This window comes from Accipiter gentilis, chromosome 4 (genome assembly GCF_929443795.1).
Source record: "Accipiter gentilis chromosome 4, bAccGen1.1, whole genome shotgun sequence".
In the NCBI taxonomy this organism is placed as follows: domain Eukaryota; kingdom Metazoa; phylum Chordata; class Aves; order Accipitriformes; family Accipitridae; genus Astur; species Astur gentilis.
In genome coordinates this window covers 22,967,853-22,982,253 of record NC_064883.1, presented here as the reverse complement: position 1 = coordinate 22,982,253, position 14,401 = coordinate 22,967,853, and the positions used below count along the sequence as shown (strand labels likewise).

At 44.5% G+C, this 14,401-nt stretch overlaps 1 protein-coding gene across 1 annotated transcript in view; it reads left to right on the top strand.

Annotated features, from left to right (window-relative positions):
• The first annotated feature begins 48 nt into the window (after nucleotides 1-48).
• Nucleotides 49-14,401, top strand: part of CFAP69 (cilia and flagella associated protein 69) — a 38,648-nt gene continuing 24,295 nt past the window's right edge. The window contains 8 exon segments of the mRNA XM_049798640.1: nucleotides 49-87; nucleotides 90-278; nucleotides 280-462; nucleotides 866-928; nucleotides 2,313-2,378; nucleotides 3,390-3,499; nucleotides 5,434-5,510; nucleotides 6,945-7,043. Of these exon segments, the coding sequence (XP_049654597.1) occupies nucleotides 49-87; nucleotides 90-278; nucleotides 280-462; nucleotides 866-928; nucleotides 2,313-2,378; nucleotides 3,390-3,499; nucleotides 5,434-5,510; nucleotides 6,945-7,043 (826 nt within the window).

The following is a 14,401-nucleotide window of genomic DNA, read 5'->3' as shown; positions in this document are numbered from 1 at the left end:
TCGAACATGGGTGCCGCGGCTGCAGAAGGGTAGAGGCGTAGCACCGGAATGAGGCAGAGGGGCCGGACTGGGGCCCGCAGGCCGCGGGGGGGGGACACGGGGCGCACGGCGGCACCCCCGGCGGTCCCCGCCGGCCGGCGGGACCCCCGTTGCCCCCGCCGGGGGTGCCGGCGGGCGGGGGGACACAGGCGAGGCCGCCGCGGGCCTGGGCCCCGGCCGCGGGAGGTGGTGCCGCCCCGCTCCCATGGCAACGGCGCGGGGCCGCGCTGCGGCGGCGGGCGGCGGCGGCGGCGGATCGGCACCATGTCCTCCTTGGCCGTGTCCGAAGCTCCCGCCTCACGGGCGCCCTCTCGCTCCCCGGCCCGCTCCCCGGCGCTGTCGCCGGCCCCCGGCCCCTCTCGCTGCGGCGGGGAGCGGCGTAGGAACGCCTCGGACGCCGGCGCGGACCTCGGCGCCGTCCAGGTGAGCTCCCCCGCGGCCAGGAGTCACCTGCCAGCCCCGCCGCCTGCAGCCGCCGCGGGCCGGGAGGCGCTGCCCTGGCCTGCCCTGGCCTGGCCGGCGCTCGCTGGCCTGGCCTGCCCTGCCCTGCCCTGCCTTGGCCGGCCCTTGCTGGCCTGGCCTGCCCTGCCCTGCCCTGCCCTGCCCTGCCCTGGCCTAGCCTGCCCTGGCCTGGCTTGGCTTGGCTTGGCTTGGCCGCTAGGTCGGGCTGCTAACAAGACCGGGTTTGTGCTCCACACACAGCCTGGTTTTACCCGTCCGTGGGTAGATGCATGTTGATTTAATGTGACACTTTGACAGTTTAAGGTTTAAACACTTTTAAAGCGCAGTCTAAAAAAAAACAAACTTAAAAGTGTGGCTTTTCCAGGATACACAGTTAAGATCAGTGGATCTGAGTCATGTCATCAAACTACTTGAAGATTCAGACTCAGTAAGTAAGCCTGATACCTCGTTATTTCAGTTACACAGGTAGTAATGGGGCTTAGAAAAGCATATTATACAACTACTTTAGTACCTGCCCTAAATAAACCAGATGGTGCTGGTGGCTGGGGCTACAGAGGACAAAGCTGAAGTATTTGTTGTGCTATTTGAACACTTCTAAAGATGGTCATTGTAATAGAGAATGGTATCAGTGATGGTTTTATATATATATTAAAAAAAAAAAAAGTATATATAACCCAGTACATCCTCACACAGGCACTTTGCCAAAAAAAAAAAAAAAAAGACAAAAGTACGTGTATTTAAAAACTACACATGCCAAATTTCTAGCTTATCTGGGAGTTCTTGAGTGCTGAAACCTACAGCTGAGAAACGGAAATACATACAGAATTACTGAAAGTATGTCAGGAATTTATGTAATTGCCTAAGTTAACTGCTAACATTTCTCCAGGGAGGTGATTTTAAAGGAAGAAATACACAAAGTTCAATGTTGAGGAACAAATATGACTACCTAGACACACAGGAGAGCATAATCTCATGGACTTCCACAAACTGTTTTTCATCTCCACAAGATTTGGCAGACCAAATTCACTAAACCATCGGTTATTTTTGTTCTAAAAAAACTAATAATTTATATTCTTAAAACAAGAAGTCGATTAAACATACCACATTTTAAGTTAATGTCCCACAGAGAAGTAGTTCGTATCCTTATTTTTCTCCTTTTGATACAGAGCTGGTAGAATAAACTTACTGACTGAAGAAAAATGTGCTGGATTATAATGTTTACTGCTTCTCTAGAGAGTGTAAGATATATGATAAAATGCCCTTAGGATTCTGGGCTTGTAGATTCCTGAAACAGCTTTCTGGCCTGCCTCAAGTTGCAGTGCTCTTGCCCAGCGTGGAGGTGCTCAGAAGAGCTGGAATGAATGCTGCATATCACTGACACACCCTGACATATCCTGACTTCAGTTGTTTTTAACTTTGAATTTGCAGACTGTTTCCTAGTGGCGGCAGAGCTCCACTCTAAGCCACTTAGATCTACATTTTTATACATTTATGTCATGTGTGACATAGGTTTGGTTTTCTTAGTTGTCTTTCACAGAATCCCAAAGAATTTAAAAGAAAGAGCCCACACATTTGAACAAAAGATGGAGTTTTAAATAGCCTCTTCACTTACAAGAGCACAGACTCCATACTTAGAAATGAGGCTTGATCAAGGAGCTAATCCTGCTGCAAAGCACTTCCAGAATTTCATTGTGTCTTGTGATTTTTTTAATCTGGTTTCCACTTTAATTTAAACTTAAAAGGGGATAAACATAATCACTTAATGTTCTAAGGCAAACTGCAATTAAAACCTTGTCATTCTTTTGCTTAAGAAAGATTTGGAAAAAGAGCAGCTGAAAACTCTCAAGAAGGTAGTCAAGCATTTTGAAAACGGGCTTGTATCCTTTTTGCCACTGTAGAATTCTGAAATCATGGTGTTTTACGTATGATAATACTCTGACTTTTCAGCAAAGATGGTCCACATATGTTCTTATCATTGGCCTTCTTGTGCACACACAGCCAAGGTCAGTAAGTTAGCAAGATTCTTGGATGCTAGATTCATTTGCTACAAAATGCAGTAGAGGAATCTCACCTGTACAGTGGTTGAAAGTGTTCAAAATGTAATTAGTGTACTTTCAACTCAGAATAGACAAGCATAATAATTGTCACTACTTAAGAAGCAGAAGATACAATAGCAATGACTTCCAGTGAGGAGACATTTTCAAGAAAAATAAAGTCAGACTAATTAATCTGAAACTTTTTTTGTATTTACAGTACAAATTGAAAGGCTTCAAATAATCAGAAGTAGTAGGGAGGGTGTGGGCATATGGAAAAATGTGATTAATTTCATACAGTTCAGCTAATTGCCACAGTGATTTAAGCTATCACATTACTTCACAACTGAGTTGTGGCTAAGTACTTACAGGCAGTTTCCATGAGTCTGGATTGGTAGTAACTTCTCAGTCTCAGTGATCTGTTCAGTTTTGATCTTGTGCCTCTGCCCTAAATTAGATAATACATGTCTGGGTCCAGATTTCCAAACTTCAGTTAGTCACTTTGGAGTAGGGTAGGAAAAAAATTTAAATACCTCAAGGCTGTCTCAGAATTTAGATAGGTAAATCTGACACTGATATAAAAACTTGTCATCCTGTATTTTTAGATAGTCAGTGCTGAACTTCCAGTGAGTTAAACTGATAAGAAAGCTAAATCAGATTTGCAAAAGTTGTACTTCTGTAAAAGTAAAGCCTAAGTATAGACTCACATGCTTTATTTTAGACATCTAACTTTGAAAGCATTGGCCTTGTTTTTTCTTGGTTGTGTCTTTGAAGTATGCCGAATACGGGTTTCAACTTTTTCTTCTGATTCATAGCAATAAAAACAATCTGATTTCCTTAACTTTAAAGTAAAAGCCCCTTAAGGATTTAGCACAAATAATTGAAATTCTTAACCTGTGTGCAGAAAAAATGAACGAACAAGAAGCTTTCACTGAGCCTTTATGTGAACTTATTAAATTATGTGGGTAAGTACATCAGCCCTTCTTTTAGAGATTTAAACACTGCTTATTAACGTGTTCATACATTTTCTAAGGCATCTGACATATCCATAGAGCATCTCTCTACAAGGCATCTATATCTGCAAGGCATCTATTGTATCACCCTTCCTTTTTATGAACTGTGTTTTCCTTGAGTCCAATTTCTGTTGGCATGAAGGAGGGACCCATTTTAGCATTTCAGTATCTGTGGAGCTACCTATTACATCATCCAAAACTATGTTGTCATTGGCCCCAGCTTGCTTGGAAGCAAGATTCCCCACCGTGTCTTATTGCCTGAGTAAGCTGGGACTGCTGGCCTCAAAAGATTCAGCAGCTAAGTCCTGCTGAGGTATGTTTCGCTGTTTAAAAACCTGAGGTGTGACACAAAGACACTTTAATACTTGAAGGTAAGCTTTATGAAATGACAAGCCATGTAGCAGAAGAGAAAAAACCACAACAGTTGGAGGATTTGTGATTTATAATTAATTTAAAAACATACTGCATGAACTTTGGGGCATCTTCATTGTCATACTGTACTTTAAATTGTTTGTACAATAGAATTTAGGTGTTATCCACACTTGTCAGTAGTCTTCTCCTCAATAATTTAATAAAGTTACTTAGGGAATGCTTGTAACTACAGTTACTCCTGTATTTAATTAAAATTGGAGAAAATAAGGAAGAGAAAAATTATGCCAGACAGGAAATGAGTCGCATAGTTAGTATACCACATATTCAAATAGGTTTTTACATAGCTTCCTCTCAGCTGTTAGGTCTAATAAACATAGAACTTCTCAGCTGAATCTTTCAGTTGTACTGCTTTCCTTTGCTGCCACACAGTGGAGAATGAGAAAGCACCTCACAAAGTTTTGTTTTCCTCAATCTTTGGCAGAATCGTGACAAAACTGAGAATGAGTGTATAAAGTCGATAAAATGTAGTTGTGAGTAAAACTTTTCATCTCCTACAGCAGTCAGCAATAATTGTGGTTTCTGCAATGAATCTATTTTCGAAGATTGCACCCTTGGGTTTTGCTTTAATTTCTGTACTGTGGAAATTCCCCCACAATTCACTACTACTTCATATGACAAAGAGAAGCCTATAACTAGAGGGAGGAGCTGTTATTTAAAATTTCCATTGAGATACTAGAAGTCTTGTAGTAAATTTTTCCACTCTTTCATAACTCCTTCTGTTTACCTGTCTTCCCAGGGTTTTTTCAGTGTCTGTTTCTTTTTTTTTCCCCCATTTATTCCATTATTTGAGCTCTCCTTTCTTTTTCTCTGGCTACGTTTGCAGAGGTAAACCTACCAGAAAGCTACTTCTACACTATGAGCTGCAGAGATCTTAGCATAATACTGTAATGTTTACTGTTAAGAGAATTTTTAGCACTTACATGTTTATGTCATATCTGAGTATTTTGCAAATCTTGTTGAATATTTTTAATATCCTGTTTTTAAAAATAGATTTGTTGTTGGGCTATTTGGAGTGAGTTTATTGGGTTTATTTTTATCTATTTCAAGAGGTCTCGCCCAGGGATATGATCCTTTTTTTTCCACCTCTGCACATGTCTATGAATAGTCTAGCTCTGCAATAGCCCGATAGTGCCTAGGTTCCAGGATTTAATCTTCCACATTTAAATGACATTTGTTTATTCATTATTTGTTATTGCATCAAATATGAATTATGAAAATATTACCTATGAACATGTACCACTAATTGCCAAAATGTAATTGCCAGATTATGGAACTGGAACTTTCGGTGTAGAATCAGCATTGCAAAGAATGCATTTGTCCTGGGAAAAGTGTCCTTATTTGCAAAAAACGTCAAGGAAGAAGAGAAAAGCTATTGAGCTTTTCTGGTGACATGATTGAAGTGTTCTTCTGCAGTTTTAAGCATAGTTGTAATATTTTTAAATTTCATTTTGCAGATTACCATTTCAAAAAAAGAAATTATCTGATGAAGTAAGCTATTCTGTGGCAGTTTCAAATTGCATTGCACAGCTGGGTGAGTGTAAACTGATGTGCCACAATAAAATTATTATTATGCCATAATAAAATTAACTGTATTATTAGCATGATTTTACTTTCTTGTTACCTCTTTAGTAAATGTAAGTAATTTCTTCCAATTATTCATTCAGTCGTCTGTGCTTTTTAGTATTAGAAACCACTCCTACTTTGCTGTGCAGCTAGCCTGCAGATTAGCTAGCAGAATTACCTATTTGCCAATGTCAGAAGCTGTGCAAGATAACGTTACCAATACAGCTGAAGAACTAAACCTGTCTATAGCCTGTTCCATTTCATTTTGCTCTGAGAAATTGCTGTATAAACACTGAAGCCTGGGATAAGGGGAACATGTATCCCTCCTGCTTCTTTGAAACCAAATGGAAGAAACAAGTGAGAAACAGTAACTCCTGACTCCCAGCTCAAACCTTCAAAACCCAAAAGCCTGAGACCTATCACCTACAAAGGCAAAATACAAGTCAGTGTAGTGCCATGCCTTACTAGGAGTAGCAGTTTCTGACTTCAGCTTCCTCCTGCATCTGAGCCATGAGCTTCTATCTTTCAGAAATCTAAAGAGAATCTTTCTCTCTCTATAGAGAGCTGTTGAGGAAAAGGTGTCAAAGTCGTGTCTTAATGTCAGTGGACTGCTTAGTACCAAAATACCTTTTTATGACCTTGAATGTTATATTTGTGATTTTCAAAGAAAATACTGCAAGCACTGTAGGTCAAAAAGGATTCAGAATAGAGCAGGGGTGATATATCAGCTCACTTAATGGTAAGATTTTAATGGTAAAGAGGTAGCACCATCAGCCTGTCACACATGAAAAAAGATTACCCTTGAAATGGGTGAGAAAAAAAATATTTTTAGAAGTCTTTATTTTCACAGGTCCAAGTAGATAGCAGAATGGCCTCCTGGTTTCAGATAGTTGCAGATTCTCTTTAGAGTAGCATGTCCAAAAAGACCCTAAAATCTTAAAAGATTGTTTATATTATCCATGTTAGGTACTGGTAGCTCTTAATGGAATTCTCTTTATCTTGTGGAAGAGGATCTCTTTCTGTGCTCCCTTTATGTTATATCATGTCTGCTAGAAGAGTTTCTGACATGTTAATGACGACAACAGCCTAGCGTAGTGGGTTTCTTCTGAATTCCACAACTTCTGGAATAACATGCAGTCTCTTACAAGGGTCTGGAGCCATAAAGCAGAGGAGGTCACTTTTTGATTAACCCTATGCTACTCCTTCAAGACCCCTTTGTCCTCTTTGGTGTGGGAGTCCCTGTCCCTTGAGTATTTTATAATCAAACTTTGCCTGAAATGGCAGATTTGTAGCGGGCATGACCAAAGGAAACACTTAGTACTGTAAACAGAAGTGTCAAGATTACTTTGTAAAAAAATTATAAATTTTGTAAATTACTTTTTTTTTTTTCTGTTTCTGACAGGTTATTTGATGAGGGTGCCAAGCTCTCAAGTTAGAATACAAATCTGTAAGTGTGTTGTTAGCTTTTATAATATGGAGCTACCAAGAAAACTACTTTCAGGTAAAGCACAGTATTTTCAAGTGTCACAAGAAATCAAGTGTTTATGATCCCAGCTACTTTGAAATGGCTCTTTTAATTAGCTGTGGATTAATTTTTCTTTATAACTATAGTTACTGTATCTCAATATAGCATTGGCAAATGTGCAATTAACATGTTTTTATAGAAATGCATACTCAAAATCTGAAATTAGTTCATCAGTGTACAAGGAATAAATTATTACACTTATGACATTAGGATTAAGTAGTATCCAGAAAATGTGAAGTGGTCACAAGTTCTCTGAAACGTGGATAATGGAGGAAGAAAGGGTAGTTAGGATCAGAATTATAAGAAAGGAAATGTAATTTTCAACTTCATATATGTAGCCTGGAGAGAAGCAGCTCTGGCTTCACTTGTGTTGCTTGTGAGGGATAGCTCTGAGCCCATCTAAATTTGATTGAGTTCATATTATATGGACACATTTGAGCATAGGCTTTGAACAAATTTTGTGACTTGTCTCTGCAGAAAGAGGTTGATGATGCCTGTATATGAGCTCAAGAATGATCCTTTGGTATTATGGGTAGGCATGCAAGCTGTCATCAGAATCCACTACTATTTATTCCTTTGACCCTTATGATAGTGCCAGAGGCTGTTACCAGGCAAAGTCAGTCATGGATCCCCTCCTAGAGGGGCACAGGATCATGCATCATTGACACAGTGTGAATCCAGAGCACATGTGAGGGAGTATGCTGGATGTCAGTGTGTTCCCTTGCTGTGTTCCTACAGCGTGGCAGTAGTTCCTGTGCCCTCTTGCTGGTTTTCATTTATTTTAGGAGGCCTAAAGAAGCTGCAGCTGCAACAGCCCTCACAAGATTCTAGAAAAATGAAAGTCTATAAATCTGGTTTTGCCTTACAAAGAAGACTCAAATCTCCAGATTTAGAAAATAAGATATGCTATCTCAAAAATGAAGAATGTACTTGTCGTGGTTTCAGCGCGGCCAGTAACAAAGGACCACGCAGCCGCTCGCTCACTCCTCCGCCCCCCTCCGGTGGGATGGGGAGGAGACGGAAGAGAGAAAAGAAAAAGAAACTGGAACCTCGAGGGTTGAGATAAAGGCAGTTTACTGGGACAAACACAAAGAGATTACAACAACAACAACGGCACTAATGAAAAAGTATACAAAAAGAGTGATGCACAGTGCAACTGCTCACCACCCGGGACCCGACGCTCTGCCACTTCCCCCACCGAAAACAGAGAGCACCCCCCGGCCCGCTCCCCATTTATATACTGAGCATGATGTCCCATGGTATGGAATAGCTCCTTGGCTAGTTCAGGTCAGCTGCCCCGGCTATGCCCCCACCTCCCAGGTTCCTGTAAAAATTAACTCTGTCCCAGCTGAACCCAGGACATTATCCACCCCTTATTCCATACCATCTACATCATGCCCAGATCTTACATTTTTTCCCTAATCAACCACTACCACTTTCCTTGTCTTATATATAAGTATATGGACTCCACCCCCCGACCTCGCACACACACACACGGTGTTCCTTTAGCCTATGGGCTATCCCTCTAATGTGTCCATCGATTTTGGGGCTCTATCTCTTGTAACAGTTCTTCAGGATAAGAGATGGTGTGAGATGTTGGGTTGTTGTATGCTGCCTCCGGAACTTGTGGCTAGTACATTTGGTGCAACTCATGCCCTTGGTCTGCAGGTCGAAGATGTTGATCTTGAGGAAATTGCTGGGTGCCAGTTCAAGTTCTATCGCCGTTGTACTTGGCTCAGTTTCAAAAGTCCATCCTGTAGTCATTTGGATAATTCTCACAATAATACCCTTGATATGGCATATAGACACTATAGATACAATGACATGCATTGGCAGGTTATTTAGCAGTTAAATATCATACAGCCCAATTCACTGGCTATTCTCTCCCAAAATCAAATCTCCCTGAGGTACACATCGAACCTCCCCATCCTTCTGCATCACCCACCAGGTGTACCCAGGTCCTTGAGCAAAAACAACCCCTTGAATGGGTTTGCCTCTGCTTGAGGGAGGACTAACCCAGACTGTCTTTCCTAACATACTCCTCATGCGCACTACAGGGACTTTATCCCCTTCTACAGTATGTGGAACTCTTGGTTGGGCGGGGCCAGCCCGATTGGCGGATCCTCTAGTATTAACTAACCAGGTGGCTTTTATTAAATGTGTATCCCAATGCTTGAAAGTTCCACCCCCCATCGCTCTCAATGTAGTTTTCAGCAGTCCATTGTATCGTTCAATTTTTCCGGAGGCCGGTGCGTGATAAGGCATGTGATACACCCACTCAATGCCATGTTCTTTGGCCCAGGTGTCTACAAGGTTGTTTCGGAAGTGAGTCCCGTTGTCCGACTCGATTCTTTCTGGGGTGCCGTGTTGCCATAAAATTTTCTCTTCAAGGCCCAGGATAGTGTTCTGGGCAGTGGCATGGGACACAGGGTATGTTTCCAGCCATCCAGTGGTTGCTTCCACCATTGTAAGCACATGGCACTTGCCTTGGCGTGTTCGTGGGAGTGTGATATAGTCAATCTGCCAGGCCTCCCACTGTTTATATTTCAGCCATCGCCCTCCATGCGACAGGGGTTTTTGCCGCTTGGCTTGCTTAATTGCAGCACGTTTCACATTCATGGATGACCTGTGCGATAGTGTCCATGGTCAAGTCCACCCCTCGATCTCGAGCCCATCTATATGTTGCATCTCTTCCCTGATGGCCTGAGGTATTGTGGGCCCACTGAGCCATAAATAGCTCACCCCTATGTTGCCAGTCCAGGTCCACCTGAGACACTTCAATCTTGGCGGCCTGATCCGCCTGCTGGTTGTTTTGATGTTCTTCAGTGGCTCGACTCTTGGGTACATGAGCATCTACGTGACGTACTTTTACCACTAGCTTCTCTATCCGAACAGCGATATCTTGCCACAGTGCGGCAGCCCAGATGGGTTTACCTCTGCGCTGCCAATTGCCCTTCTTCCATTGCTGTAGCCACCCCCATAGGGCATTTGCCACCATCCATGAGTCAGTATAGAGATAGAGCACTGGCCACTTTTCTCTTTCAGCAATGTCTAACGCTAGCTGGATGGCTTTCACCTCTGCAAACTGACTCGATTCACCTTCTCCTTCAGCAGTTTCTGCGACTAGTCGTGTAGGACTCCATACAGCAGTCTTCCACCTTCGATGTTTTCCCACAATGCGACAGGACCCATCAGTGAACAGGGCATATTGCCTCTCATTTTCTGGCAGTTTATTATACAGCGGGGCTTCTTCAGCCCGTGTCACCTCTTCCTCTGGCGACATTCCAAAATCTTTGCCTTCTGGCCAGTCCGTGATCACTTCTAACATTCCTGGGGGACTGGGGTTTCCTATGCGAGCTCGCTGTGTGATCAGTGCGATCCACTTACTCCACGTGGCGTCAGTCGCGTGATGCGTAGAGGAAACTTTCCCTTTGAACATCCAGCCCAGCACTGGCAGTCGAGGTGCTAAGAAGAGCTGTGTTTCAGTACCAACCACTTCTGAGGCGGCTCAAACTCCTTCATATGCTGCCAAGATCTCTTTTTCAGTTGGAGTATAGCGAGCCTCGGATCCTCGATATCCCCGACTCCAAAACCCCAGAGGTCGGCCACGGGTCTCCCCAGGTGCTTTCTGCCAAAGGCTCCAGGTAGGGCCGTTCTCCCCAGCTGCAGTGTAGAGCATATTTTTAATATCTTGTCCTGTCCGGACTGGCCCAAGAGCTACTGCGTGAACAATCTCCTGCTTAATCTGTTCAAAGGCTTGTCATTGCTCAGGCCCCCATTTAAAATCGTTCTTCTTCCGAGTAACTTGGTAGAGAGGGCTTACAATTTGACTGTAATTTGGAATATGCATTCTCCAAAAACCCACAACACCTAAGAAAGCCTGTGTTTCCTTTTTATTAGTCGGTGAGGACATAGCTGCTATTTTGTTGATGACGTCCACAGGGATCTGACGACGCCCATCTTGCCATTTTACTCCTAAGAACTGGATCTCCTGCGCAGGTCCCTTGACCTTACTTTCTTATATGGCAAAACCAGCCTTCAAAAGGATTTGGATTATTTTCTTCCCTTTCTCAAAAACTTCTTCTGACGTGTTGCCCCATACGATGATGTCATCAATATATTGCAGGTGCTCTGGAGCTTCACCTTTTTCTAGTGCAGCCTGGATCAGTCCATGACAAACGGTGGGGCTGTGTTTCCACCCCTGGGGCAGTCGATTCCAGGTGTACTGGACGCCCCTCCAAGTGAAAGCAAACTGAGGCCTGCACTCCGCTGCCAAAGGAATGGAGAAAACTGCATTAGCAATGTCAATTGTGGCATACCACTTAGCTGCCTTTGATTCCAGTTCATATTGAAGCTCTAACATATCTGGCACAGCAGCGCTCAGCAGTGGCGTGACTTCATTCAGCCCACGATAATCTACTGTTAGTCGCCATTCCCCATTAGATTTCTGCACGGGCCATATGGGACTATTAAAGGGTGAGTGAGTCTTGCTGATCACTCCTTGGCTCTCCAGTTGGCAAATCAGCTTATGGATGGGGATCAGGGAGTCTCGGTTGGTGCGATATTGTCGCCGGTGCACCGTCGTGGTAGCAATTGGCACCTGTTGTTCTTCAACCTTCAGCAACCCCACAACCGAAGGGTCTTGGGAGACACCCGGCAGGGTAGACAGCTGTTCAGTCTCCTCCGTCTCCAATGCAGCTATACCAAAGGCCCAACGGTACCCTTTTGGGTCCTTGAAATACCCCCTCCTGAGATAATCTATACCAAGGATGCACAGGGCCTCTGGGCCAGTCGCAATGGGGTGTTTATGCCACTCATTCCCGGTTAGACTCATTTCAGCTTCCAATACGGTTAGCTCTTGGGATCCCCCTGTCACACCACAGATACAGATGGGTTCTGCCCCTTTATAACTTGATGGCATTAGGGTACATTGTGCACCAGTGTCCACTAGAGCCTTATATTCCTGTGGGTCTGATGTGCCAGGCCATCGAATCCACACTGTCCAGTAGACTCGGTTGTCCCTCTCCTCCACCTGGCTGGAGGCAGGGCCCCTCTAATCCTGGTTAGAACATCCGTTACTCACTTTCTGCACACGTAAATCAGAAGTCCCTTCAAGGGGATCAGAAATGAGATCAGCCCATCTACTGCGTCTGGGGGACTGCTCACGGGAAACTGGAGCAGCAGTTTTCCAAGAAGAATTCTCTTTTCTGGTTGCTTTTTTTCGCAACTCCTGTACCCGTGCATCCAAGACTGAAGTGGGTTTTCCATCCCACTTCCTCATGTCCTCTCCATGGTCACGCAGGTAAAACCACAGGTTAGCCCGTCGAGTGTACTTTCTCTCTCCTCTCTCTTGGGCAGAGGAACGCTTACTCCCAATAACTGCGATGCGGGCCTGTACAGGTGAGGAGGAGGACAGATCCACTTTGAATTGCTGGAACTCTCGGGACAACTCCTCTACAGCTGAGACACAGGCCCGTAGGGAGGAAGAGAGACTCCCTTCGTATTGCTGGAGTTGGACAGCCAATTCATCCACCGTTTGTCCATAGCCTTCTCTCCAGGACATTACTGCCAATGAGTTGGCATAGGTTGGTGGTGCACTTCGTAGAAACTTCCGCCACGTGGGTTGTGTGCATTGGACTTCATCTGGATCTGTGGGTGACTGCGCATTTTCTGGATCATTATAAATCACCTCCAGCACGGCTAATTCTCTCAAGTACTGGATACCTCTCTCCATGGTGGTCCACTTGCCTTGGTGACATGTAACTTCATCCCTGAAGGGGTATCTTTCCTTTACACCTAACAGAAGTCGCCTCCAGAGGCTGAGGACTTGTGTTTTTCTCCCAATCGCCTTGTCGATGCCCCCTTCCCTAGACAGAGATCCCAACTGCTTGGCTTCCTTACCCTCCAATTCCACACTACTAGCCCCGCTATCCCAGCATCGGAGCAGCCAGGTAACAATGTGCTCACCTGGGTGGCGGCTAAAATCTTTTCGCATGTCACGCAACTCACTCATGGATAGAGATCGGGTAATTATTTCAGGTTCTGCCTCTACCTCCTGTTCTCGCGATGACCCTGGTTCATCTTCATCTCTCGCTAAGCGAACTGATTTCTTTGTGTGTTTCTTTTTCTGTACAGGGGCGACTGATACTGGCACAGGTTGGTTCTCTGGTTTAGCTGAAGTGTCTGTCACCGGGGTAGGGGTAGTCACGGTACCTGTTGTCAGGGTAGGGGCAGCCACGGTGCTTGTTGTCGGGGTAGGGGCAGCCACGGTGTCTGTTGTCTGGGTTGGGGTAGCCACGGTGCCTGTTGTTCTGTTTTCCATCTTTTCTCCCTGAGGGTGCTGCCTAGTATCAAGCAGTGTTTGTTAGATACTGGCCAGGGCCCAGCACAGTGAGGCGAGTTGTACGTCTTTGGAATAGCCACAGCATTTTTCTTTCAAATATTCTGTCGCTTCATGAGGGTTCTGTAGTTGTTCGGGAGTGAACTTCCAAGTCACTGGCGGTGAGAAGTTCTCTATATACCTGCCCATATCCTCCCACATGCCGTGCCACCCATGAATATCCAGCTTTGGGGGAGATCTCTGAGTGGTACTCTTAAAGAGCCTTTTTGTAGCCCTAAAGAAGACCTGAAACATATTCAGGAGGCACAGCACTAACAGCACACTGGCTTGCGCATCCCAAGGATATTCAAAATTCTCAAAAGCTGTTGTAATTAGTCGGAAGGAGAAAAGGGAGGTGAACGGACGGGGGGAGGTATCCCCCCCTAATTTCCCCATGGATTGGGTGTAATTACCAATAAAATCCGACAGAAGGCGCCCAAAGTATGGAAATGTTATCACTGCCTCATACAGATACCAGCTTAACCTCATGACCAGTGATGTAATCATTTCATAAGTCGACATTGCCCAGTACAGCAAAATGATAATCCCAATCACTCTCCCAGAGATGAGATACGCAACTACAGGCAATACATAGAGCATATAAGAGCTTACAAAACGCCACCATGTAAACAAATGAAACAACATTGTGACTAACATCTATTTATCTAAGAAATGCGTTTGGCAAATTTGTTTCAACACGCTCTGGCCAGATCTGTCGTTATCTCAACCCTTCTGCCCCACGTTGGGCGCCAAAAGGGACTGTCGTGGTTTCAGCCCGGCCGGTAACAAAGGACCACGCAGCCGCTCGCTCACTCCTCCGCCCCCCTCCGGTGGGATGGGGAGGAGACGGAGGAGAGAAAAGAAAAAGAAACTGGAACCTCGAGGGTTGAGATAAAGACAGTTTACTGGGACAAACACAAAGAAAAATTACAACAACAACAACGGCACTAATGAA